This window comes from Cucumis sativus, chromosome 2, assembly GCF_000004075.3.
Source record: "Cucumis sativus cultivar 9930 chromosome 2, Cucumber_9930_V3, whole genome shotgun sequence".
Classification (NCBI taxonomy): Eukaryota; Viridiplantae; Streptophyta; class Magnoliopsida; order Cucurbitales; family Cucurbitaceae; genus Cucumis; species Cucumis sativus.
This window is the reverse complement of record NC_026656.2, coordinates 11680999-11708698: the sequence shown is the minus strand read 5'-3', so window position 1 is coordinate 11708698 and position 27700 is coordinate 11680999. Positions and strand designations below refer to the sequence as shown.

Below are 27700 nucleotides of genomic sequence, written 5' to 3'. Positions count from 1 at the left end.
AATGATAATATATAGTTGTCTTCTGACATCAAAACCACCCAGTTTATGTTCAAAGTTGATGTTCATCTTGCTGGATTTAAACTTATAAATAGATGCAACAGGATCAAGATCCTTAAAGCTAAAGCTATATGTGAATTGAAGGGATCTTTAGCATGATATCTCTTGATCTTCAACCTGTTATTGTGGAGTTTTGACTGATATCTGGAATCTCTATGGATCATACTAAAGTTTCTTTTTTCATTAGTAAGGCAAAGGCTTCAGTCGTGGGCAATGTCTCTTTTAATTCGACCATGTTTGAAGGTGGAATAATTATATTTTTAGATCACTCTTTGCTTCAAAAGCGTTGGAGGAGCAATCATCTTCTCTTTTTTTTTTTTTTTTGCTCTTACCCATTGTGGTTGTATTCTTTGGTTTATTCTTCATGTTATCCTTTAGTTGCTTTTTTTTATGTTTTATCCTAAAAAAAATAGAGAGAGTTCCAATTTAGCATAATTAAAGACACAAGTCAGGATAATATATAATATAAGATTTCATCTAATAAGTTTGGCATGTCATAATCCTATTTAGCTAGGTTTAAGATAAACCTTAGATCAAATATCTCATAAATATAATTCATAATATGAGATAACTAAAACTTTTACTTCTAATCTATTCTACAATTTTGATTTCTAACTTTGACATATCAAAACTAACTTTTTTTATTTGTCATAGAGGTCCTCTTTTTTTCAAATTACAAATTCACTATTGCAACTACGTGAAGGTTAGGAGTGTTTTTCCTTGTCTAAAATTTGACATCAACATTTATGAAGATAAATTTATAGTATGAACAAAATAAAGTAAGGTACTCCTACAATACTATAAATTTTTACGACAAAAATGCGGTGTAATGCTCCAGGTCCAGGATTCGAATTTCAAATCCCGACATATTTCTTTACATCCTCTACGACCTGTCAACGTCATCCTTATTGTCTTAAAGGTTTATTTAAGAAAATTTCCAAAAGGTCACCTAACATAGAATTACTTCAAGCTAAGCACGCTTAACTTCGGAGTTTCTATATATATATATATATACATATGATCGAGCCACCAAAAAGAAATGTGTATCTTGTTGGTATAGGTAGTAACTTTTTTTTTAAATTCTTTTAAGTTGCTACTTATACCAATATGGTGCACTTTTCTTTTCAATAGCTCGATCATAGGAACTTTAAAGTTAAACGTGTTTAGCTTGGAGCAGTTCTATATTGAATGACCTCCTAAAATTTTTTTTAGAATGCATGTGATCGAGTGAGGACAAAGCATGTTGAAAATACTCGTGTTAGTTTGTGAGGAGAACTTTCACTCTAATAAGCCTTTAAGACATATAAGGATAATGCTACCAGTTGTTGGGTTCTGAATTTTGAATCATGGGCATGGATCATTACATGTGGCAAATCCACGAGTTAAGCATCAAGTTTGATATAAATAAAGACTAAATTTTAGGACTATTGAACAATTGAATTTGAAACTATTTAAAATTTGGCATGCATTCCAAATTAAAATAGAACAAATAAATTAGCAATTCATGATAACGCCACGTGTTTTCTTCATGACCATTGGATCAAGTTAATTATTTTGGTCAAATTAAATATTATTTATTTAGGTTAAAGTTCAACTAAGGAAGAAAAAATAGTTTAATTTAGACCAAATACTAAATAGGGCCTAAATCCATATGGTTGGGCTTAGATAATCTGATCTATGAACCAACCAAGTTCAAGCTCATAGGGTTCATTAGACAACTTTATAAAAATTGTTTGATCAAGCTAATTATTTTGGTTTAACTAAATATGATCTATTTGAGCTAAAGTTCAATTGAGTCCAGAAATAAACTTAAATTTTAGCTCAAATGCTAAATAAGACTCAAATCCATATGGTTTAGGCCTAGGGAGTCTGATCTGTGGATCAACCAAACTCAAGTTCATAAACTTTACTAGACAACTCTATAAATAGAGGAGTTCCCTTCATTTGTAAGGTTCATAAATGTTTACTCCAAAGAGGTTAGAGAGTATTCTCCCAATAATAAGAAGACTTAGTAGCTGTTGTAGACTGAATCATTTCCTAAAACTCAAGTTTTTCGAAGATACAAATATCATTCAAATACTCAAACTTCAAAAACATCAAGCACTCCGCTTCCACACATCAAACGTATGCATTCAACTGAGAGAATAAGCGAATCAAATACTAGAGATCGAACCACATCGTATCATAATCTATATCAACACAAGTTTACAACTCCACAAAACATGTTTCACCAAAACCCTCGGGCAAAATATAGGAAATTTTTGTGAGATTTTATGTTTTAACCTAAAGTTTTGAATTATATTTTGGATTTTGTGGAAACTTTGTTGTTAGAATTAAAAAAGTGAGGGAAAGAATAAGATTATCTATACAAAAAATGAAGATATCTATGTAAAAGTTATTTTCAAATTGTTTATGTTATTTTAAAATTTTCAAATGAAGATAAATTTTCAATATATATTTTAAGTGAAGGATATTGATTAAAGCAAGAATTGAAAACTCAATAGTAGTAAAAGTAATTTTCTACATAGGCCAAGTGTCGTACAAGTTTGAAACTTTTTATTTTTCCCATGAGTTACCTAATTTGATTGGTTTCTTACACTAACATCAAATCACTTATAAGCTATGGGTTTAGGGTTTTGGATGCAAACTTTGATTTTGATTTGGAAGGGATATGATGACCCATTAATTTCTAATAATGATCTTTCATCTTTTTACCTCCATTGTCCTATCAAATTACACCTTAAAAATTCTTTACTTTTTTTTTTCTTTTTTGTTTCTTTTTCCATTTTTTATGCTTTCTTTCTTTTCTCTTGTTGCACATTCTTCTTGTTTGTTTTCCATTTTTTTCCTAACATTTTGCGTGTTTGATGAAGAAGAAGAAGAAGAAGCGAGAAAACAAGAAATCAAAGCAAAAGGAAGAATTTAAACAAAAAAAGGTTCAAAGAAAAAAAATTGTAGTTTTACCTAAAGAGAAGCTAGAAAAAGAAAATAAAATATAAAAAAAATGTCTATGATGAACTAGAAAAAGAAGCTAGAAACTAGAACGATGAGCTAGAGAGAGAAACTAGAAAGATAATATATCAAAGAAAAATTGTTTGATGAAGACTAAAAAGGGGAGCTAGAACTAGAAGCTAAAGAGTGAAGTGAGATAGAGAAATTAGAATTCGCATAATGTTTGAGGGTAAGATGATAACTTTACACGTTGACATAAGCAAAATGTCATTTTGAAACAAATCTAAATATTGAGACAAATTTTATTTGAAACCTTAAAAAGGAGTCATTCATATAAAAATGTCCATTGATTTGGTAGAATTTTTCTAGAAATTAAAGTTACGAAAATTGGTAATTAAGTTTTGTGTGATGTCCTTCTTGTTAATTTAATAAAATTTTGTGTGATATTTCTTGATAACAGTACATTGTTCTGAAACCAATTAATATTAACATCGCACTCAACCATATTTTCATATTTGTGGTTAACTATGTATTCTTTATCATTTTTCAATTATCTTTATTTTGACCATGTAGTAGATAGCATAAATTGACGAAAATGGTGAAGACTTACCGCTTGAAAGCAATCATAGCACACATCGACGACAAAGAGAGTCATCCTTCGTTAATGGGAACAAGCATAATATATATGGAACAGAGCATATGTTTAGAAAGCAAGGATAAACACATATGATTCATGAACGGAACTCCAACTCAAAACATACACTCATCATGTTATTCCTACTTTTTTCATCACAATGGAAAAAATAATAACAAAACAATTCAACCACAGTGGGAGTCGAACCCACGACCTTTTGATCCGAAGTCAAACGCGCTAATCCACTGCGCTATGCGGTCATTTGATGTTATTAAATTACGAATCATTTTAGAAATTTAATCAATCTAGATTTTGATACTTAGCAATCAGGTTGTTTTTTTTTAGTTATTTTTTTCTAAACTTATTTATTCTATGTGTTCTTCCACTGTAAAATTTATATTTTTTTATAGCTGTAAAATCATTGTCTTTCTTTAACCAAAATAAATATTAACTTCCAAACTGTATTTTAGAAAAACATTACTTTAGTCAATCATGTAACAAAAATAGATAATAATTTTAGAAATAATAATTAAGTATATAGCAATATTTTTAAAAATTGTAAATGTAACAAAATGTATCGTAGACACTTAGGGTGTGTTTGGGGGAAGATTGAGTTATGGAGGGTTAGAGTTATGATAAACCTAAGATTATGATAAGATGTGTTTTGAGGAATTGTTAAGAAAAAAGTATTATGATAAGATGTGTTTGAGTGAAGGGTTATGTGGGTAGGGTTATAGTAGTGTTATAATAAGATATGTTTGGAGGAAGGGTTACGTGGGTAGTGTTATGAAATTTTTTATTTTTTATTTTTTATATTTTTAATTTATATTATAAATCCAATACACAAATTTTTATACTTAATTTATTCAATTATCTTAGTTTTCATAAAATTATTTGACTAAATTTCTTTAAATACAACGCTCATTTTCAACATTATTTTTTAGTAATCCTTACTTGCGGATAAATTTTTTTTATATAAAAAAAATCATATTCTAAATCTAATACATAAATTTTGTATATTTAATTTATCAAATTGTCATAGTTTTCGTAAAATAATTTACCTTAATTTCTTTAAATACAATGCTCATTTTCAACATTTGTGCAATTTTTTTTTAAAAAAAACCATATTCTAAATTAATTACATGAATTTCGTATATTTAATTTACCAAATCGTCCTAGTTTTCGTAAAAAAATTCCTTAATTTCTTTAAATACGACGTTCATTTTCAATCTTTTATAAGTAGTCGTTAGGTGCGAATAATTTTCTTTTTTAATTCATATTCTAAATTCAATAACACAAATTTCATTTATTTAATTTACCAAATTGTCTTAGATTTTGTAAAACAAGCTATCTTGATTTATTTAACTACAACGTTCATTTTCAACATTTTGTAAGTAGGGTTACGTTTCAATAAATTGGTTTTTATGAATGTGACATATGACCCATAAACATGTAAATAAAAGCAAATAACTATTCAAATTACTAAGTCCTGAAAATAGAAAATAACAATCAAGGCTTTTACCAACTTTAGTTTTGTTTTCTCGTGAAAAATTACAATAAATCTAGTTTTAGGTTTCTCATCAATTTATTTTAGAATACTTTTAAAATATCAACTTTAATTTTTATTATTTTTAACGGTGGTTTATGTACTTTCAAAATAATTATTTTAGTCATTCTGCAATAATGATTAGGTAAAAAAATCATGAATCTACCATCTCTATAACAAAAGATTTGTTACGTTAATTTAACAAAACTTAATTTAATAATCAAAATAACATTATGAAAGTGACGAAATATAGACCAACCACCACTAGGTTTGTTGAACTTACGACCCTCACTAATTTTTAATTTAATCAAATAGTTCTTATAGTTCGTTAATTGTTGTAATCAATTCATGGTAATTTGTAAAAATTGTACCATTTTTTTTTATTGAATTGATATTCTTTAGATATTTAAGCTAATTAACAAAATACAATAAAGTTGAGATTGATATCAAAATCTTAATTTCATAAATACATTGATGTGAATTCTAACATAGAGTTGATTGAAGGTAATTAAATTAAAATTTTAATTGTGTAATTTACAATAAATTATCTAATTCAAGAGTAAAAGAAGAAATTAAAATTTTAATAATGTATATAGAAACTATAAATGAGAAAAAAAATAGTATTTAAAATAAATGAATTAATTATAAATGAAGAAGTGTTGAGAAAGGGTTGGAGAAGGATTGAGGAATAATTAAGAAAATGTTGAGGAGAGGGATTGACTATGATAACCCTTCCCCCAAACAAGGGTTGAGTTACCATAACCGAACCCTCCATAACCCAACCCCTCCCCCAAACATACCCTAATGGTCTATTAGTTAAAGATCAATATTTGCAATATGGTCTATTGATAATAGATTTATATTGTTGATAGACTTTGACAGATTTTGCTATATTTATAAATTTTTTAAAATGTTGCTATATACTTTATTATTTTGAATCTAAGCGTTGTATAAAAATGAGTTTTTTTAAAATGTATAACAAAACGACAAAATATTTACACTATATTGAACAATTTTGAAAACGAATAAAGGCCACATGCCTATTTTCAAATCTAAACAATTTTTTTCAAGATTTTTTTTGCTACATGTTCAAGATTCTTTGGTACATGATCGTTTAGATTTGATTATTCTTTCATACTATTTAGATTTGGCTACCAAAATCGACTTTTTTTCAAGATTCTTTGGTATACATTTAGCTATTCTTTGGTACACATTTAGCTATTCTTTGGTACACATTTAAATTTGACTATTTATTAACACGATCACCCAAATCTAAAAAGATATTGTAGAAAAAGAATTCATAGACTTTTTGATTTTGTTACCTAGACCATAAATATTTTGATGTTTTGTTGAATTTTTCAGTTAGAGTTAACTTATAACTTTTTTTTTTTTTTTTGCATTTTTTACTATAAATTTTGAAAAAACATCCACACTTTGCAACATTTTTGCATGAAATATTATTGTTTCTGATACTATTTAACTATTTTTAAATTAATAAAGCTAAAAAAATAAAAAAAAAATCACTAACTACTTTGGACTAAAAAAACATTATTTAATATATACAATTATAAATAAATTTTTATAGTTTGTCGTTCAAAAATTGTTTCAATTTTAGTTATTTAAAAAAAAAAACTCATTTTTATTTAATTTTTTTATAAAAGCGGTTTAAATATTACATTGCACGCACATTGTTGATAGACACTAAATGTAGCTACTTCTTTTGCTTTTGTATGATTGTTTCACTATGTTACTTTTGTAAACTTTATCTGATTACATGACTTGTTATATTTTGTGAATGGTTCGTAATATTAGACCATTCATGTTAATGCAACTGTAATCAAAATTATTGTTATTAAATGTTAAACTTTCTCGTTTTTACATTATTGTCATGAAAATTAATAGAGTCAATAAATTGAATTATAAGTATAAAATATTAAAAAATTAATTAAAAATTGTATACAAAAAAATTTAGGACTTATTTCGTAAAGAAAAGACTAAACAAATTAGCTAAGCCTAGGAATTCAAAACCAGCACCCAAACACAAGTATCAAAAATTCAAATTTCCATTTTCTGTACCCAAACACAAGTATCTGTAATTATCAGACATCAAAACTTTATCGAATAAGCTCATAGTCATTTAATTGTCAAACATTTGATTCCAAACTCGTGTGCCAAACGCTCCCTAAAAGAATTAATAAACATTGACATTTTCAAATATAGTAAAACGAATCCAAATTTTAGACTTCTATTAATGTTTATTAATGATATTGATAGACATTTTATCAATAAATGATAGCAGCGTCTATTAAAGATAAATTTAAAATTTTACTATAATTTATAAATATTTTACACCCTTTTACCTAACTCAAAATAAATAATATTCTATTAAAGTTTAAAAGTTGACAATTTTAACAACTTATAGTGATATATAAATCATATATAGAAAAATGTACATATAATAAACCTCATGATCATATGGCTAATGTTAGCCATTTATATAGAAGAGTAAAAGGGAAGTTGGGGGAGAAGACAATGTAAAATGTAAAAATGGCAGTATGCATTGAGGAGGCGTGAAATCTATACTTCAGAGTGAGAGATTGAAATTTTAAAGGAAAATAATAAAATAATAAAGAAAAAGAATCTGAGATCCCGCCGTTAAATGCCGACGGAGGAATTGTATTCAGGGAGCGACGGAGCGATGGGGTGGGGGTGGTCGATCTTTGAGGGAGTCGTGGCTGTCGGTTCACTTTCTCTTCTTGGATGGGCTGGCTTATGGTTCTTGAATCGAAGGCTTTATAAAGAGTACGAAGAAAAGCAAGTCCTTGTTCAAATAATCTTCAGCGTCGTCTTCGCTTTCTCCTGCAATCTACTTCAGCTCGTTCTCTTCGAGATCATTCCTGTTCTTTCCAAAGAGTGAGTCCTCTCTCTTCTCTTTCTGCTCTGTCATTTCTATTCTGGGTTGTATGTCTGAATTTTTGGCCAATTTGGACTTATTTCTTGTTTCTGGTATTTGGGGGGTTTTCCCCCTTCTTCTGTTCTTGTGGAATACTTGGTCTCAAGTGCTTGCTTATTCGATTATGTTTGAAATTGTTTGCTTTTTTTAAATTTCTGTTGAAATGAATCGAGCAAGTACAATAGGATTATATATATTGGTTTGGTGCATTAGACATTGCTTTGAAAGTTCAATATTTTGCAGGACTAGTTTACATCAACTGTGAATTGCTTGGACATTTTATTTTTCTTGGACTATTATTTTGGTTGGGAAGAGCTTTGAAACGATTTTATGGTTGGAGTCTTTCACTTCTTTTTTTTGGCTTTCACTTGCTACAAGATGCCCATTTTCACATTCCTCAATTGAAGTTGAGAACAGGTCCATTTTCATAGAGGGGTGAATAAAAGCTAAGTAATCTGAAATTTAGTTAGGATGGCAGGTTATTTTAGTATAATTAATTAGGATATTTTAGAACTATAGTTTTTGTGTTCTTTATTTTGCAAGGCTCAAAGTTTTAGGAGAAGTTACCTTATTATTTATCCTCTAAAAATAGGAAGAAGGCAGCCAGTAGAGAGATGCAACAATTTTTTAAGCAAAAGAGACGCAACTTCTTTAAATTTGATACATATATATATATATATATATTGTTTTAGAGGAGAAGCATATTTTATTGATAAAATGAAATTAAGGGGTAAAAACCCAAACTCCTAAAGGTGGATTACAAGAAAGTTCTCTAATTTGAAATTGTAGTAGGGAGACTATATTCAGTAAAATGGTTTTACATTTACACCAATACAATGCATGAAAAAGAATCAAAGGAAAAAATATCCCTGAAGAATTCACTAAGCAAGCCATAATAATTTATTTGCATCATGGAAAGATTCCCCCCCCCCCCCCCCCCCCCCCAAAAAAAAAAAAAATAGAAGCTAGAAGATCATGATGTTTAGGGCCAAAGATCGATCATCTAAAAATTTGAAGCAAAGGAGCAATGGGCAAATAAATATCTAGGAGCCTCTAAATTTGACTAAAACATAATACCTCAAGAAGGGAGGTGGAATTAAGGTATTCTTCTCTGTAGACAATTAGCTTTGTTAATTGCACTAAGACTAAGCTCCACAGAAAAATTTTAATCTTCCTTTGGATAAGTATCATTCTAAATCATCAATAAGATTATTAATGTTTGGCGAGTATTATCAACAAGAGCATCCATAAGAGATTTAGCTGTGATATTATTGGAGGAATCTAGCAGCCAGGACCAACAATCGTCCAAGTTCTTGAGAAAGATTAGCCAATTCAGTGGTTTCCAAATCATTGAGGTTCCAATGAAAACTCAAATCCTAAGCAGCACGAGAAAAATTCCAAACTTCAGCAAATGTACTAGTTGTCCAAGTAAATTGAAAAAGACGAGGGAAAATAGTAGTAATAACGCCACAACTAATCCAAGAATCAAGCCAAAAAGAGACGAACTGCCATTACCTCAGCATTGTTGAGCATGACGGCCTAGTTACATTACTTTCTATATCTCCAAGATGAGGGAGATATGTTTCCTTTTATGGGAGACTTTTTGCAAACTAACTTTCCAAAGGCTTATGAAGAGTTGGCATCATGTATCTCTGATGGAAGCTTTCTAAAAAAGCGATTTTGGAAAAAAGGTTTCTCGGGAGAATTTTATTTCAGCATTCTGCTAGAACATGAGGCAAGAACGGAATAGAAGAATCTTCCAAGCAAAAGAAGTCTCTTATTATGGTTTTTTAATGCGATAGTTAATTTGGTTGTGACATTCTGTAAATGTCCTCCCTTATTCCACCAGTCTAGCTTCTTTACTTTTCTTTCCAATAAGGTCTTTCGTTGTCTTTCTTTTGGAAATTTTCCTTTTTTTTTGTAATTTCATCTCATCAACATCATGTGTCTCTGAGAAAATCTACTCACTAATGGAATGCTGTATACTCTCATTGATGGGTAACATTCTCCTAAACTGATTTTAGTCATCAGATCAGAAATATAAAAGTTCAATGGTAGGGATTAAAGGTTAAATGCACTTAAGTTTCTACCTGTAACATGCTTCCATGAATGGTCCCCATTGAGGCAATTGAACAACAGATCTCTCTTATTTAGAAGTCAAAAAGTATATCTACAATTATTTTTCACTTTTCTTTTAATAGAAATAACAACTTTCATTGAGAGAAAAAAAAAAAGAAAGAATACAAGGGCATACAAAAATCCAGCCCACCAAAACACCTTGACTAAAAGAAGGGTGCCCAACTAAGTAAAATATTACCAATGGAATAGTTACCAAAGGTATTTGAAATTGAAGTTTAAAGGGAAACGTGAAATCTAATCAAATATCAAACCTCACTATGATCCCTTTCCATACCACGAAACACCCGATCGTTTCTCTCCCTCCAAATGTCCTAAACAACATCTCACATCCTTGCAAGCCATAAAAATACCCCTTTCTCTTTGAAAGGCAGGTCGAGGAGGAATCTTCCTCGTATGAATGCTCTGATGGCCAATATAGCTAACACCATATCTTCAAAGAAGCCACTATATAGTTACCAAATTTATTTTTAGCCCAGACATATCTTCAAAGAAAGCCACTATATGGTTAAGGATGAGGAAGGACTCCTTTTTCCTATAGCAAAATAACATCGTATCATCCACAAATTTTACACTTATTTTTCATCGTTGAATTGTTGCAAGTTGTTCATAATTTAGGTGCATTAATTTTGGTTTATTTTAATTGCTTCAGGGCAAGATGGATGAACTGGAAGGTGGATTTGTTCTGTCTCATACTCTTGCTGGTTTTCATGTTGCCTTATTATCATTGTTACTTGATGCTTTGCAATAGTGGTATGGGATCCTTGCCAACCTAATAACTGAATGTCACTATTTTTAGTTTTGGTAAAATTATTTTATTCTTTTATGTTTTTCGTAAAATTTTGGTTTATTTTATTCTGTTGAAGGGATTTAAGGTTGAATCTGAGGTTTTCATTTGTCAAAAAATTGCATTTTATTTTAATCACAAGTGAAATTACAATTTTCTTTAGAAGGTAACTCACCAAGTTCAGTTTTTTTTTTCCTTTTTGGGTAGGAAACTGAGCTTTATGAGTAAAATGAAAGAATATACAAGGGCATACAAAAAATAATAAGAAGAAAATCAACCGACCAAAATTTTGATATAGATATATATACATTTTATAAGAGGGTGAAGCCCAAACCAAACGGTTTACGTAAAAGATTTCTCCGGTTAATAAAAAAGGACAGTTGGTATGATCTATAAAACGCAGTATACACACACCATGACATGACATAGTGAGGACAATAATATGATCAAGGGAGCTATTGAAGGTGCCTTCTGTATCTTGAAAGAGGTGCTTGTGCGCTCTTTTGAAGTTATCCTCCAATTTGTTTTATGATAAACAGTTGATGGTCCTCTCAACATGATGGGCCACTTTACTCCTTGATGTGAAGACATGATGCTATTAATATGGGAAATTTGTTGTTTCACGAGGCAGTTTGACTGTGTGGGGCTGCCGAGTTCATTTTATTGTGACAGCAAATTCTATCGGTAATCTCAGTTTGTCCATGAGCTTGCAATCAGCATATATTGTTGAATATTAAGTTTTAAGGAAGCTAAATTTTGGCCTCAATGGTTTCAAGGACTGCCGTGTTCAATCGGTAATCTCAGTTTAAAGGACTGCCGTGTTCAAGGACTGCAAATTCTATCCTTGAAACCATTGAGGCCAAAATTCGGCTTCCCTAAAACTTAATATTCAACAACATATGCTGATTGCAAGCTCATGGACAAACTGAGATTACTGATTGAACATTGGGTACCATCATTGTTGCATTTGTGTAAAGGACGTGTATGGCACAAGCACAACAAGCTGACTTTGCCTTTAGAATACACTTATTGGCTGTGCTAGTGCAAAGTTTGAGATTGTCTGAACGGAAGTATTCCTTATAACTAAATTTAAAAAAAAAACGAAAAAAGAAAAGAATTGACTATTTTGAGGTAGAATAAGGTTTTTAGCCGTGCTAATAACTTTTATTGTTCCTAACCTTCCTACGTGATGCAAAAACATTTATTTTAGGTGTGAGGAAGGAACGGGCTGCTCTTGGAGCCATGTTATTCTTACTGGCCTTTCTTTATGCTTTTTGGCGAATGGGCGTTCATTTTCCAATGCCTTCTCCTGACAAAGGTTGGGTGTTTTGAATTTGTTGTTTAATTTTGCTACCCTTCCAGATATTTAAAATTTTTCCTGTATGCATGTTAGTACCAGTTATTGAATACCCCCTTGAAATTCAATGCCAGTACCTGTTTGTTTTACTTAATGCTTCAACTTTTGACATTTATGTCTGCTTGTAACTTTTCACATTAAATGAAAAGCTTGTTTTTGGTTTTGTTTTCTAAAGAATATTTTCTTTTCAGGCTTCTTTACTATGCCTCAATTGGTCAGCAGAATAGGGGTGATTGGGGTCACTGTGATGGCTGTACTATCTGGTTTTGGAGCTGTAAATTTGCCGTACAGTTATTTGTCTCTCTTCATCAGGTACCTGTTACTAGTTCCTTGTGATATAATCATTTGGGCTGAATTGAGTTCCCTGTTTCTCTCTTTTTTTTCCTCTCTTTCCCAATTATTTTGTCCAATTGGAGAAGTCTTTTGCTACCCCTTTGGATGGGAGCTTTCTCTTCCCTTCTTTTTTGAAAATTTCATACATTAACATGTTGTTTCTTATCTTCCCCTCCCCCCACCTGCTCTTCAATAATAATAACAATAAAATAAACATCTCAGCAAAATTTTCAGTTCATTTTTTTCCTTCAATAGTGTTTTTGGATACTCTCATTCTCAAATACTACCACTTCAAGTAATGCAAGTTAAAACGTGAGATCTTTGTGGGAAGATGTAATTCATTTGGGAGGTTCTAAGTTTGACAGGAATGAAGGGAAGCCCTTCATATTACCTTGTCCAGTTTATCCACAATGGATGTGTTTTAAAAATTATTTCTACCTTGATGTTATTTTAGTTTTTCATTTCTCATTGTGCCTATGGTTTATTTTATAATTTGTAGAGAGATTGAGGAAGCTGAAATTAAGGCCTTGGAAAGACAACTAATGCAATCCATCGAGACTTGTATTGCAAAGAAAAAGAAAATTATTCTTTCCCAAATGGAGATAGAGCGGGTCCTTGGCTCAGAGGAGGTATCTTAGATTCTTAATATTAGTTCTATTAGCTGGTTAAATCTGGAATTTTATAATTTGAAGGTATTTTGGACTTTATTTTTTCACGCTGATTATATATAATTGTGGCCTAGATGGACCTTTTTTGGTTCTCTATGAACTTATACTTGTCTAATTTTGACTTTAAGTTTAGGTTTTAAGTAGCAAGTTTTTCGGTTTAGTTATTAATTTGTGACAATGATGTGAAATTTTATACTTCTTTCTTTCTTATTAATTTTAGTAGGTGGTTGGTTGTCAATATAATAGCATTTTTGTAAGTATTTGCTATGTCTTTTACTTTTGGATTGAAGCCATTTTTAAATAGTTAGTTTGGCTTGGATCTTTGGGTTGGATTTTCTTCCCTTTTCTCCCCATGTTTCTTATGGAAGCTCCATTTCCTATAAAAAAATTTATTGCATATTTTATCGGTTTAGTCTATTTTGAGTTGGGATATTTCATTTTAAAATATGTGAAGTGTGTGGGTGTTCATTTTCTTGGTTGTGTCAAAATCACTAAAATAAAGTCCCAAGATTTTTTCAACTCAGTTTTATAAAATGTAATTTGTTGTCATATTAAAATATTAATGAATTTGACTGCTTAATGTCACAGTAAGAACTTGTTCAAAAATCCCGACACATACAAGATCTTGATATTTAATTGCATCACCAAATGCTAATGGGTGAATGTTACAGAATTCCAAGTCTAGATCTTTCTTTAAGCGCCTAGTTGGTACTGTTGTTCGATCAGTACAAGAGGACCAAAAAGAGCAAGGTTAGAACAGTCTTTCATCCTTTTAGAGTTACTCTTTTCCCTTTTTTTCTATTCCCAAATTATTTAGTACCTCGTTCAATTTCTTGCAGAATCTGTCTGAAGGTCAATTTTTACGTTCTTTCTTTTTTCCTTGATAAAGTATGATCTCTAGTATTAGTCATTAAAAACATTTATGAATTGAACGCAGGAAAATAAAAGATGTGAACGAAGTGTCACGATTTTCTGAACTTTTCATTCTCCCATGATATTGTATGATTATCCTTGTAGTTTTATTTTCACTTTCCTTGTTTGACCTTGGATCTTCATTTTATTTTTGCCAATTGTTTGGGATCATCTTTGAAGATATTAAAAATATGGAAGCAGAAGTACAAGCTTTGGAGGAGCTATCAAAGCAGTTATTTCTTGAAATCTATGAACTTCGTCAAGCTAAGGTTTGTGCTGTACTATTTGTACGAGTGTAGAAATTCATAGCACATTTGCTTATTACTTTCTCCACCATCATTTATAATGGCCCAAGAGTGCTTTGAATTTGTGTATGGGCCTGTAGACTAGAAACGGTTTTCCTTTTCCTTCATCTTTGCAAGTTTGGCTTTCAAGTCCCCTGGATATTTATGTTTTGTTATCGTAATTTACTATGTTTTTCTTTCAAGAGGTAGGTAAAATGTCTATATAGTTATGGTAGAAGTTGCTATGTTAGTTGAGCTATTGTAAATATTACTGGAAATGTAGGGAGGATTGCCAGTTTTTGTACTTGGATGTACTGGGGACTGTTTGCTTGTGGTGTGTGCTATCTATGTACAATACATCCGAGGAAATTACAAAATGCCATTCTATTTGGAAGAAATCAGCAATGAAGAATAAGTGGAGAGAAAAAAGCCTTCAGAAACTGTACTACACAAAGGGGCATTAGGACTAGGAGTGACGATTCCTAAATTTATTACTCATCTCAGTTTTTTTTTTCTAAAATTGAAAATTTTATTTTCTAATAAAAATCGAGCTTCCATAAAGGAAAATAAAAGAATATACAAGACATAGCCAACGGTCCTAGTTTCAAATTCCCCACTCCCATGTTGTACTTAAAAGATCTTTTAAAAAAAATATACAAGACATAAAAAAAATAAAAGAAAAAAGAAACCCAAGATTCAAGAAAAGGAATTCCTCAAGCTTCAAGGACAAGGAGGAACTCCGATCCAAAGGGATCAAGTCTAGGTGGTAATGATTAAACATATGTGAAACATAAGCATAGAGTTAAGAAATCTACTGATCAAAACCTCCTCCCAAGACTTCTCTCCCCCCTTGAAATTCTATTATGGCTTTCTCACCGAATCCCAGAAAGTAGTAAGAAGGAAACTTAAAGACATCAGCTCCTGCGAGGAGGGTGTACCAAAACCTCCTCTAACGTCACCCTAAGATCTCTGCTGTGCCGTGGAAACATTGCAGAACTCCAGAAAACAAGCCCAAATCAACTGAGCAAATTAACAGCTCCAGAGAAAATGGTCAAAGTCCTCCAATGTGCCTCTTCACAGGGTACGCGACGGAGGCTCCAAACGAAGAGAAGGAACCTCTGCACACGGTCTTAGGTATTAACTTCTTCCCTATGCAATATCTGTCAAACAAGAACTCGGCATAGAGGGAGCACACAAAAGATAGTAAAGAGAACCATAGGAAAATCCTTGGGAAGGGCTAGAGGGCTGATTGCTAAAGCACTCAATCAAGAAAGGCATGCACATCACTCGACTACAAAAGAAAGATAGCTGATTGCTAAAGCACTCAATCGAGATCTGAATGGATAATCTGCAAATCTGGAAAAAAACATATCAAAATAGTTGGATATGTTTCTTTTAGAAAGCTAATTCTTTGTTTTTATAAGCACTAGTCATGCATGTAATAGGCCATTTCCCAATTGTATATACACACAATTTACCTATTAATGCTGTAGTTGCCAGGTTGATTAGTAAATTACTAGTGCATTGTTGGTCAGTCTGGTATGAAGCATTAGCAATTGTTATTCTAATAATTTCTTGGTCCATATATTTTTCGATACAGCATTTTCTACTTGGAAAACTGCTTCACAGTTCTTCTGACTTGGCAGGAGGCGGCAACTTATTCACGTACCTGGAGGGGTCACATGCAAAATCTACTCGGCTATGCATGTTCTATCTATTGTGTGTATAAAATGATTAAGGTTTGTTAATCTGCTCCTTCTACTTCTTTGGTCAGTAAAAAGAATTGGTCCTTGTGTTCAATCATTGATTGTGTAACTCTTTTATGATAATGTTCAACAATAGATATTTAAAGCCACAAAATGGGGTTCTATATTAAATTGATGGGATGAAGAAGTAAATGCGACAGTTTTTCTTACATTAATTCTTTCCTTAAAATTTCTAATTAGTTGTTAGGGTAGAAACCATTTCATTTGATATCATGAAATAGAATATAAAAGAAAGTCTTATCGTTGATAGTTACAAGAGACGTTCAATAAAACATGAGGGTAGTTAAACTGTAATTACAAAATGTGAAAGATGATTTACTTCATGACAAAGCTCACAGCGAAGTAGATTCAATAAGGTTATACATGTCAACCATAAGTTCCCAACAAAATAAAGTGTGTATATATATATATCCAAATGCTGGGGAAAGCCTCCCAATTCTATAGCATGAGTAAACATAAAAACAACAGAGAAATTAAAGAAAAAAATAAAGCTGAAACACAAGAATTCATGTGGAAAACTCTCAACTTGGAGAGAAACCACATACTAGAAATATATTACTATGTGAAAAATTAGTACTATCACTCAAAATATTTTTCACTCTCCATGCCCAATTACAAAACCACTCTCTTCAAAGCTTTTGACTACTCGCACCATTTTTTACTTCTCTCAAATTAGAGAACACAAAAAAGAAATTAGAGTCAATACACAAAAGCTTGAAAGTGTATTGATTTTGGAATGGATATAAAAACTAAAGGGATGGCCTCCTTTTATAGCATAGGAGCCACCCCTCCAGAAAAATCAACGACGTGGGATTTACCCACATCTTGCCAACCCAAAAAATTTCACCTTGGCAAGATGTTTGAAGCATTCACATCTCTAAAACATCTATTGTCTTCACCGACAATCATAATTCTCAACTCAGAGAGCTACAAAACACTCCACAATAATGAGTAGACCACTTGGAATGCCATCTTCTAAGAATTTTCTTTTACGTCATGTGCCGATAAATCTTGTTGATATTTCTGGTGCAACTTTCACCTACTTGGCTCACTTAGAAGTTCTTCAACCATTGACATAACAACTCCCACCACACACCATGCATAACTGCAAAGTCAATGCCTTGTACGCAAACATGTAGAATCACTGACATTACATCTTCTATCATTGCAAAGCGAACATACCACGAGGATGAATTTTGTTTTCTTCAGAGGGGTCACTGTCTCCTCTAGCAAGAAAGGCAATGCTAGCATCTAAGTCAGAGCCTTTTGACAAACCTACTCTATCAAGACAATTATTTTTCATGTGTTCAACATTCCATCAAACCCTTCTCTACACGAATTCTTTCTTTTTACATTTATGAACTGCTAGTACTGGATTCTTCTGTGAAGTATGCCCTTCACTCTTCAATATTTTTACTTCTGACAGTAGTTTACTAGTAACCTCATCAAAAAATAAAATGAAATTTCTTTCCCGTACATCAAGATTGGCTTCATGTGTCCATAAATCTTGTGGTGACTAGATAAGTTGGAGTGCCTCATCTTCATCTCCTATGATCACTCCTACTACCTCCAGCTCTGAAATGATACCTTTGAGAATACCCAGATGATCTGAGATTTTTGCACCTTCCACCATTCGCAACTGGGAAATTGCTCCTTCAGGTACAATCGTTTGACATGCTTTTGGCTTTGATACATTACTTCAAGCTTCTCCCAAAGTTCTTTGGTTGTTGAAATTCCATGCACGTTTGCAAGAATATTCTATTGGTCTCTCCTAGACCAATATTACTACTTGACTCTTTGGAAGCTCCACTCCTTGGTCTTCCCTTTAAAGTCTTGTGAAACCCAGCTTGTATAAGCACATCATTGACTTGCACTTGCCACAAGCCAAAATTAATCCTTCCGTCTAAAGGTGCAGAGTGATGGGACAAAGTGGCATTTGCTGAATGAATGAATCTGTATCTCTTGGTACTTCATGTAAAGGTGACAGCTATTGGGAGAGATAGATAGCCAGGGGACCTCTTATGAAGCTTGTCATATGTACTAATGCAAGAGTAGTTATGTTTCCAAATAAATAATTTCACCTGTTAATAGTTAATGAGTTCTAGTTAGTGATTTTCGGTTTTCTTTCTTTTGCAGCTATGATTTATCTTATAATTTTAGTTTTCCTGCAAAATAGTGCTTCTAGCTCACAACAGAAAACTATCAACCAGTAGGTAGGCTCTTGCTAATTAATTCTCAAGCCAGCAGTAAAATGGAAAATAATAAGAAAGTACCGTTCTCCATTCTCAAGCCAGCAGTAAAATGGAAAATAATAAGAAAGTACCGTTCATTCCTTAAATCCCTCTACTGTAATACTCTGTAAGAAATAGGAATAACTTTACATGCACTATTTAAATTATACTACAAATTTTTTTATCATTCAAACTTGATCTCTTAATAATATTAAAACTTATCCGTTGTTGCCAAAACGAGCCCAACACACTTGGGATACCATATGTGTTAGCGATCAAGAGGTTTTGCAGTTCAAATCCTCCCATCCCTAACTTCTCCATTGTTGCTTAGAAGTATCTTTGGAGTTTGTTGTCGCTTAGAAGTGATATTTAGTGACTCCAAGTTGGTTTCCTTTTCAATTTCTAGTATAATATATTTAAATCTTGGTATCTGATTCATTTTATTTTTTTCCCCTGTTTTTGCAGTCTTTGCAAAGTGTTGTTTTCAAGGAGGTATTGTTATAATGTTCTACTGTTCATTTTATTATTTCATATTGTACATGTAGCTAAGGGATTCTTATGTTTTTAAATCCATGTTTTCCAACAATTTTACCTACTTGATGTCTTCCACGTTTCAATTATGTAGGCTGGTTCAGTTGATCCTGTGACAATGACGATTAGCATATTCTTCCAGTTCTTTGACATCGGGATCAATGCTGCATTATTGTCTCAGGTAGTTATTTATGGTGCTAATTTTACTTCACCATCGTGAATTGATTGTTAGCTTCACTCACTTGATTTACTTTAATTTACAACTCTAGCCATATTGGAAAGGATAAACCTTTTATAAAGATGTCAACACTCGATCGTTTGTAATGTTTGTTCAACATTTCAAATATTATCATTGGCAGAACCCATCTCCAATTCTTTTGTTCATCCACCGATTTCAAATTGGAGATCATTCTTGTACTACCTTTGGTGGTGGGAGTCTACGAACTTCCTCCTTTTTTCTCATTAATGAGTGAAATTTTCATTCTCTTCTGAAAAATTAATTAGATAGACTTGTTAGGAGAAGATGGAGTTTTCATTCTTTTCTGACCACCCTGCATTTCTTGGAGTTTATAGTGCCGTCAGTCATGGAACAAATCAGATGGAAGTTGTCAGGCATATAAATTATTTAAAAAAAAGAAAAAGAAAAAGAAAAACCCTGAATTAGCTTTTCGTTTATGTGGGTTTTTTTTTTTTTTTTCTGTTGGTGGTTTCTGTTAACCTTGGTTTTTCTGACATTCTTTCTGTTTCTTCTGTAGTATATATCCCTACTATTCATTGGCATGTTGATCGTAATATCTGTACGAGGCTTCTTGACCAATCTAATGAAGGTATAATCTTTGGTTTTCATTTTAATTGCTTGTTCTTAGTGTTATTTAGGATGTTTGCTTTCCTTCTTTCTATTTTTTATTTTATTTTATGCCCCTACAAACTGAGGGGATGTTCTAAGTGAATAAGTATTACCATTTTGTTGCTACTTCTTTATTTTGCAAAAGGAATATATGTTGTAAAAGTAATTAAGATTAGTTTTGAAGCTTCCGTTTTCTATTGTAAGCTGTCCGTATGATTGCAACATTCATGATTCATATAATTTGGATTCAAGTGTACATTCTTATTCCTTGCGAGATGTGTCTATGTGAGCGTGACTAACTGCAACAATGAGCGTTTTTTTTTTTCTTGGGATGAAAGTAATGCAGTTACTTGGCAATTATTTTCCACTTATCATTTTCTCTTATTGTTTAATAGCTTGTACCAATACCTTGAAGCCTAAATATATACAATATTCATTTTACTTTTCCTTTTTTTTTTTTTTTGCTGGCATAGTTCTTTTTCGCAGTCTCTAGAGTTGGGAGTGGATCTTCGAGCAATGTCGTTCTTTTCCTCTCTGAAATTATGGGAATGTACTTTGTCTCATCTATTCTATTGATTAGAAAAAGCCTGGCAACAGAGTACAGGTATGAAATTATATTGTACATTTGAGTTAGTTTTAGCTTACTGTATGGAGTATCTGTGTGGATAAAGAATAATTGTACCAGAAACGATATTACATAGAAAATGGGACATGGAATCCAATTCTAATTCTCAACGCATGTGGAATTAACCGAAAAAATAGAAGATTTGCTTTAACTCCCAAAGTTGAGCTAGAAATATTTATGACTTTTCTAGATTTAGAGGGCCTCATTGCAGCTCTTGACAATCTAAGAATATTAAGGGAAAATTGCAAAAGTCAACCCGTAGTTGCAAATTGTAGTTATATTCTTAAACTTTCAAAATTAAAAATTAGGTTCTCAAGCTTATCCAAAATTTAAAATTGGACCCTCAAACTTACATAATTGTATTAATTGTATTGATTACATAATTTTGGGGGACTCAATTTTCATCATTTGTGGATTCAATTTCTACCATTATTGTTAGCTCGAGGTCGAATTTTAATGTTTTTATAAGTTTAGGAGCCTTAATTGTTATTATTGAAAGTTTGAGGGTGTAATTGCAACTACCACCATACTTTAGGATGGTTTTTGCAATTTGCCCAAATTTTAATTAAATCACGTTGGGTTTTTTATTAATGCTAATCAGAGAAATTTTTGTATATATTTGCCTTGGTATTGAACAAAAGTTACAAAATTTTAGTTTTCCGTTTCCCCCATTTTTTAAAACTCTCTCTCTAGTTGCAAGCATGTTTCTTATTCAATACATGAAATGATACTGCCATCTGTAAATCTGCAATATATTGATTTTATTGTTGATGCTCGTATCCCTTCAGGTTGATCATAACAGATGTATTGGGAGATATTCAGTTTGACTTTTATCACCGATGGTTCGATGCAATCTTTGTGGCCAGTGCCTTTCTTTCTCTACTTTTGCTTTCTGCACATTATACATCACGGCAAGCTGACAAACATCCAATAGACTAACTCAAATAAGGTATGTACATGAATATTCCTTGTTCAATTGTTGGGGCACTTTCAGGCATCATGTTTAATTAATTCATGAGAAGATTGGTTTACAGAAGTTTCTTTAAAATATATTGTTTCCATCGCTCTTTTTCTAAGACCACTTATTATTTGCTTCTTATTATCCTCTAGCTATGTGATTCATCAGTTCAACCACTAACATGAATCATGAACGCATATGCAAGAAATCATCATTGCTTAAATGGACAATCAAATTTGTGTTTACTATGTGATTAATATAATTTGTTGCTTGCTGTCCAGCGAGTCAATGTCAGTGTATTGGTGGAAAGTATTCTATTTGAAATCCTAGTAATTCTACCTATAAAGAAGTCAGATCTTTTGCAAATGTTTCAATGATTTGTATGGTATGACCGTAGTCTGTATGTTGTATTTAAAGCTTGTCATAAGGAGGATAAATCTTCCCTTTTTTTCTTTCCTTGGCTGCATCTGATGCAGGAATTATGCCCTAATGAGAAAGAGAATCGGTTCTCAGTTCGCATTTTTCTGCCTAGAATGAGAAACATATCTGTAGTGTTTGTTTTTTTTTTCCCTCTTTTTTTCTTTTTTCTTTTTGGTTAATTTCAAAGCATTTGTTTTAGTCTGAAAAACGTGTACCAGACGATCATCTCTCATATTTCTTTGACAAGATAATGGAATTCTTGCTTGTTTTCAGTCGAACATTTTCTAAACATTTCATTCTTCCTAAATTCATGAAAGTTGCCCCCACCCCCGTCTCCCTCTCACCACAAACAGAATTACTAAAATTATCAATTGATTCGACAATTGGATTGATTGGAGTCTTCTCGTGATTAGCATCTTGTTTATCTTTTTAAGCACCGGTTTTTTGTCTAGCACATGGTGGAGTGGCATTGTGGACATATATGATATTATAGTCCGAAGTTGGCTCCCTCTTCTGTCTAGGGCATGGTGGAGTGGCCGTTTAGGCAAGAAGTACTTAATCTAGGCTCTTAATTGATAATTTTGAATGCATTGTATTTCACAATCAGATATACACTAAAGCCCAGCTACTGTTGGTCCACCATTTATCACCTAAAGCTCAGCTACTGTGGTCTAATGTAGGCAAGGTGTTATTATCAGAACTTTGGTTCGAGCAAAACCAGAGTGTTCCATGACAGGTCTATAGAATGGTCTAATCGTTTTGGTTCTGTCCATGTCCTACTTTCTTCTTAGTGTGCTGAATCCAAGTTCTTTGTTGATTATTGTATTCTAGAATGGTTTCATTTTTTTAGTGTAACTTTGTTTTTAAGTTTCTTCCTCTCAACTAGGGATATTTGTATCCTACTATGGGTGTGCCAACCTAGTTGAGATAGCCGGAAGCATCTACTAGTCTTTACATTTCAAGTTTCTTATATTTATTAATGTCTTTGTAATTTGAGCATTAGTCTCTTCTCATTTTATCACTGAAGTTTTTTTTTTGGTTAAAGAAATAGCACCGAAGATTTTAGCTAAGCTCAATTTCAAAGAAAAAGTGGTCTTGTGGTGAAATTTCATCCAAACCTTTTTCCAGTCCGAATGAATGGAACACTCTTATCTTGCTGTTTCTTTGTGTAAATTCTCTATTATGTACTATCAAAGTTTAGTCTTGCATCTCTTATAGCCAATGAAATTGTTTTCGTAGTTCCGACTCCATTCTGTAATCTCATATGTTTATGCAGATTGAGAATCAACTGGGTAGCTTGGAGAAGACAAAGACCACGGAACACCACGAAACTGAATTTTCAGTTAGGCTGGATTCTTACCTTGTCTGGACGCATTGAGTGTGGTAATAACAGAGAAGGTCGCCGGGTGTGGTCTTAGGATGGGATTCATTCTTTTGTGCACAACTTCATCATGTATAGATAAAGGTTTGACTCAGTAGTATCAAACTTTGTTCCTTCAGTAGTAAAAAAAGCGTTATTCAATTTTATTGATTATGTCAAGCAGTGAAAAGATGTGTTTTTGATATGTATGCTTGGTATTTTTTGTGTTGTGAATTGTGATGTTCTGTAATGGGATGCCTCGTTTTCACAGAAAGGTATAGCAACAATTGTTTGATGTTGTGTTTTTGAGAACTTTAAGTGGAGGTTGATAGCATGTTTGGCAGGCAAAGCCACCCATATCCCATATCCTTTTTTATGTTTTTAGATTTTTCTGTTCAACAAATGTGTTTGATTGGTTGTCTCAATTTTTCTTTTGAAAGTTGTTTTTGGGTTCTATCATACAAATCTTGCAAATTCTAAAAACAATTAAAATTTGTTGCCATGTATCTAGATTTTAATATGGAGTTTTAAGATGGAGAATGAAAATTTTAAAAAATAAACCCTAACAAATACAATATTTCATGTTATAAACTCAATTTAAAAAAAAAAAAATTAGAATATGTAATATAATATAAGTAAATTATATGACATTACAAAGTAATTATTATACAAAAAAATTTAACATAAAACTTCATAAATTAATTAGTAATAGTTTATATTCAACCTAGTATTAATGGGTTACTCTAATTAGTTCTATAGTTTATAAATATATTTTTACACACCTATAAAAGAATAAAAGGAAGTTGGAATTTAATTTATGATTTTGTTATCAAACACATATCTAAATATGACAATCATAATTATAACCAATTCGAAACTACTTCAGAACTGCACTAGAAATGATTTTTTAAATCACTTCAAGACATACTTTATTCACTCAATTAATTGAATATTTAGTTTTACACTTTTAAACGTTATTTTCATATCATTGGAATTTGTTTTGAAAGAATAAAACCATGATTTATAATGATTTTAAGAATGCCATGATAGAGAGCAGTAAATAATAAAGCTGATTTAGATGTTTTATGACGATAGATTAAGCATTTTCCCTTTTTCCTTTTTCCCAACAACATGGCCTATGGATTTCTCACTTACTAATGAATGATAAATATCTAAACTAAACTAATCGAGTTTATGCTCAATTGTTCACTTATTAACTTATTTAAACGGAAGAATTTGAACTTATCACTTCAAAAAAAGTTGAAATGTCTTAAGCATTCAATTGTACTTCGTACCATTAGTATAAAAAGAATGTTAGTGTGACTATTTTTATCATGTCATTAATTTATTTAAATTTATATTATGTATTTTGTAGGATTGGTGGTTGGAGAGAAAAACCATTGTTGCTTTTTTTTTCCTCAAGATGTTTAGATGATTATTATTACTAACTACTCAAGAAGTTAAGAGGTGTGATACACTTGAAATTTATAGTCCTCTAGTTTACATTAGTTTGTTCTATTGTTTTAATTCTATAGTTTTAACTAGAAGAAAAGAAAACGTTATAGTAGGAATTTATGAAATTTTTAAAGGAAAAAGAAAAAGGAGGTTATCCACGGATAGATATTTATGTTTCATACTTATATAGTTTGAATCTCACCCATACGTGAGATGTATCATTTAAACCTGAATTTGTATCGTGTCAAATGATATGGTTGCCTATTCAAACATATTTATAGTTTAAATCACACTCATATGTTAGATTGTGGTTCATATAATATGACCACATCTCTCGTACAGGAAAGTGTTTAATTTTCTGAGTAATGTTTAAAACTTGTAAATAGAAGGTAGAGAGACGAAATAAAACAAAATTGAAATGGAAAGTAAATAATAAAACAAAATTGAAATGGAAAGTAAAAAAATGAGTTTAGTAAAAGGCATTAAAAAATTGACTCACCAAAATGAATAAAAGAGAGTTAAAAATAGAGATATAAGTTAATGGTTTATTGGAAAAATAGGTTGGGAGCTTGAGGTTGGAGTTTGCTACCCAATACCCATTATGGAAGAAAACATTTAATGTATAGCCATTACTCTTTCATGTTACACTAAATTATTTTCCCTCTCATTTATTGCTAAATTCAAATATATTCAAATCTCTCCATTATTTTCTCATCTTTATGAGCAATGAAGAAAAAGAAAAACTTCATTATTATTAAATATTGTTGCAAATTTTGGAAAAGTATTTCTACAATATGTTGTTTTTCAAAACCAAAATATACCCAAAATAAAAAATAAGGATGGTTTAATAGTAATTAACATAATATAATTGGAAGCATCTAAAAAAAATATGAGTCAAACTAAAAATTATTCTCAATAAGTTTATAAGGAAGCGTCTCATTTTTCTATCCAAGTCAGTTCGAGAATAAATGTCTATGTTGATTGATTTGTTAACCTTGCTTTAAATACGTTTATTATTTTTAGACATTTATGGCTTCAACAAGAATATAACCTCTCTTTCAACTTTTATAACTTATTTTTTAAATATTAAAGTGAACCTAACTTATAATACACTAAAGTCAAGCACGATATTATAACAAGATAAACGATAAACTAAATTTAATATCAAACAATAAGATGGAGAAGGTAGAAAGATATCGATTGTTGATTACCAATTTGATGTAATACACCTTTTGAAAATTGTATGGTTGGTGAAAATAAACTTCTTCATTATATAAGAAATTAAAGTGATAACAAAAAAAACTTAACTGAGATCACTCCTTCTTCAACTCAACAACTCGTGTAAAACCTACTCTTCAGTTTCAACTTAGGTTAAGAGGTTTCATTACTTACAAAAGGGCTAACCTTGCACGTAAACCAAAACCTACAATGCATATGGCTCAGCATTCGAGAAGATCTTTAATTAAGAAAAGAAAAAAGAACTGTCAACAAGAATAGAAAACAAGTCAACGAATATACACTACACATTTCAACCGATAAGGGAAAAAACTCCAAGTAGAATCTAAGATACAGAACATATAACAAAAGTTGTTTGAATTTTGCTTATAAAAAAATGAGCTAATCATGGGCAAAAAATACACCATCATATAACATAGGTGAACCATTGGATATGCTACCAATTTGGCCTTCTTTAATGTGCAAAACAAGCACGTCAAAAAAATGTCTACCTTTGACCATAAGAAAACGAAAAAGTCCATAAAAAATTGACTTCTTTAATATAGCATTAAAATCAAAACCCTATTTTTTAAATTTTAAATCGTGCTAATTGAAGTGTTAAAATCCAAATTTATTAACAACGCATGGGTGAATATTTGAAACTGGGACCCCTTGTCTACATTATGTGCCAGTTGAGTTAAGCTCATGTTGTCTAGTTTTTACAAATTTTAAAAACCCTAAATTACAAATTTTCAATTGAATCCATTAAAGTTGAATACAATAACTAATTTGATTTTGATAAAATCACTTATTTCAATCTAATTATAATTACCTCCGTTATTTTTTTAAAAAAATAATATTGTATTATTGGTGAATAGAAAGTAATAATTGGAAGAAAATAGTAAAGATTTAAGAATATTATTGAAGAATATCATGTTTTTTGAGCAAGTTAACGAGAGTTCAAATTTCGTGATTCATAAAAAATAGTTTTTTCTTGATGGGCCATGTCCATGATCTTATCGTGAACCCAAAATTATAATTTTTTTTCTTGATGAACATTGCCTATGATCTTTTTTGGTCTTTTGTCCATCAAGAAACCCTAGACCCATAAAGAAATCCAAACCAAATATATGAATTTTTTTTCGATGATGGCCATTGCAAATCAAGAAAATTAATTTTTACTAATTGAGATTGTCAAATTAATAATCAAAACAAACCATAAAAAAGCTTTAAAAACAACTAACAAAATGCACTATCAAAATTTGATTCTACTTAGACAACGTAGTACACTCCAAACATTCGCCGCTAAAAGTAGACTCATGGACACATCAAATTGCTTATCTACCTACTTAGGGTTGCACAAAAGCAAATCACATCACAAATCTCAACAAAGCCAAGAAAGCAACAAGAACATGGTCAATTCAAGAACCCATCTAGACGAATGGAAAAAAAAAAAAAAAAACCTAAGATGGTAGCATTGAAAAGGGAGTTAGCTATATCATAAAGCACTCTTTCACTATATCTTTGAATGAGGGAAACCTAAAGAGAAGTCAAGAATGAAGCCAAACATAACAAAGAACAATATTAGATCATATCCTAACATGTGGGGGAAAATATGTGATAGATGCTCAAAATAGCCCACAACCACCATGAATGAAAAAGGAATCCCTAGA

At 31.4% G+C, this 27700-nt stretch overlaps 1 protein-coding gene and 1 non-coding gene across 3 annotated transcripts; one reads left to right on the top strand and one right to left on the bottom strand.

Annotated features, from left to right (window-relative positions):
* Nucleotides 1-3829: 3829 nt before the first annotated feature.
* On the bottom strand, nt 3830-3903 carry TRNAR-UCG. Its single transcript has one exon. It is a non-coding gene; the product is annotated as a tRNA-Arg (tRNA).
* Nucleotides 3904-7704: 3801 nt separating this feature from the next.
* LOC101207876 (GPCR-type G protein 1) lies at nt 7705-23716 on the top strand. Of its 2 annotated transcripts, XM_004145312.3 has the most exons (14): nt 7705-8102; nt 10931-11031; nt 12276-12383; nt 12614-12734; nt 13255-13384; nt 14095-14173; nt 14516-14604; nt 16266-16358; nt 19082-19108; nt 19242-19328; nt 19903-19974; nt 20468-20598; nt 21408-21568; nt 23274-23716. In XM_004145312.3, the coding sequence occupies exons 1-13, from the start codon at nt 7849-7851 to the stop codon at nt 21556-21558; spliced, it is 1443 nt and encodes a 480-aa protein (XP_004145360.1). In that variant the 5' UTR covers nt 7705-7848; the 3' UTR covers nt 21559-21568; nt 23274-23716. The 2 variants fall into 2 exon arrangements, with proteins under 2 accessions (XP_004145360.1, XP_031737097.1); XM_031881237.1 differs by lacking the exon at nt 10931-11031.
* Nucleotides 23717-27700: the final 3984 nt, after the last annotated feature.

Bases quoted from the DNA above. Each gene is read 5' to 3' on its own strand.
- LOC101207876 (XM_004145312.3), top strand. From the start codon at position 7,849: ATGCCGACGGAGGAATTGTATTCAGGGAGCGACGGAGCGATGGGGTGG. The intron at 8,103-10,930 runs GTGAGTCCTCTC...TAATTGCTTCAG, and splicing joins ATTCCTGTTCTTTCCAAAGA to GGCAAGATGGATGAACTGGA. The intron at 11,032-12,275 runs GTATGGGATCCT...CATTTATTTTAG, and splicing joins CTTGATGCTTTGCAATAGTG to GTGTGAGGAAGGAACGGGCT.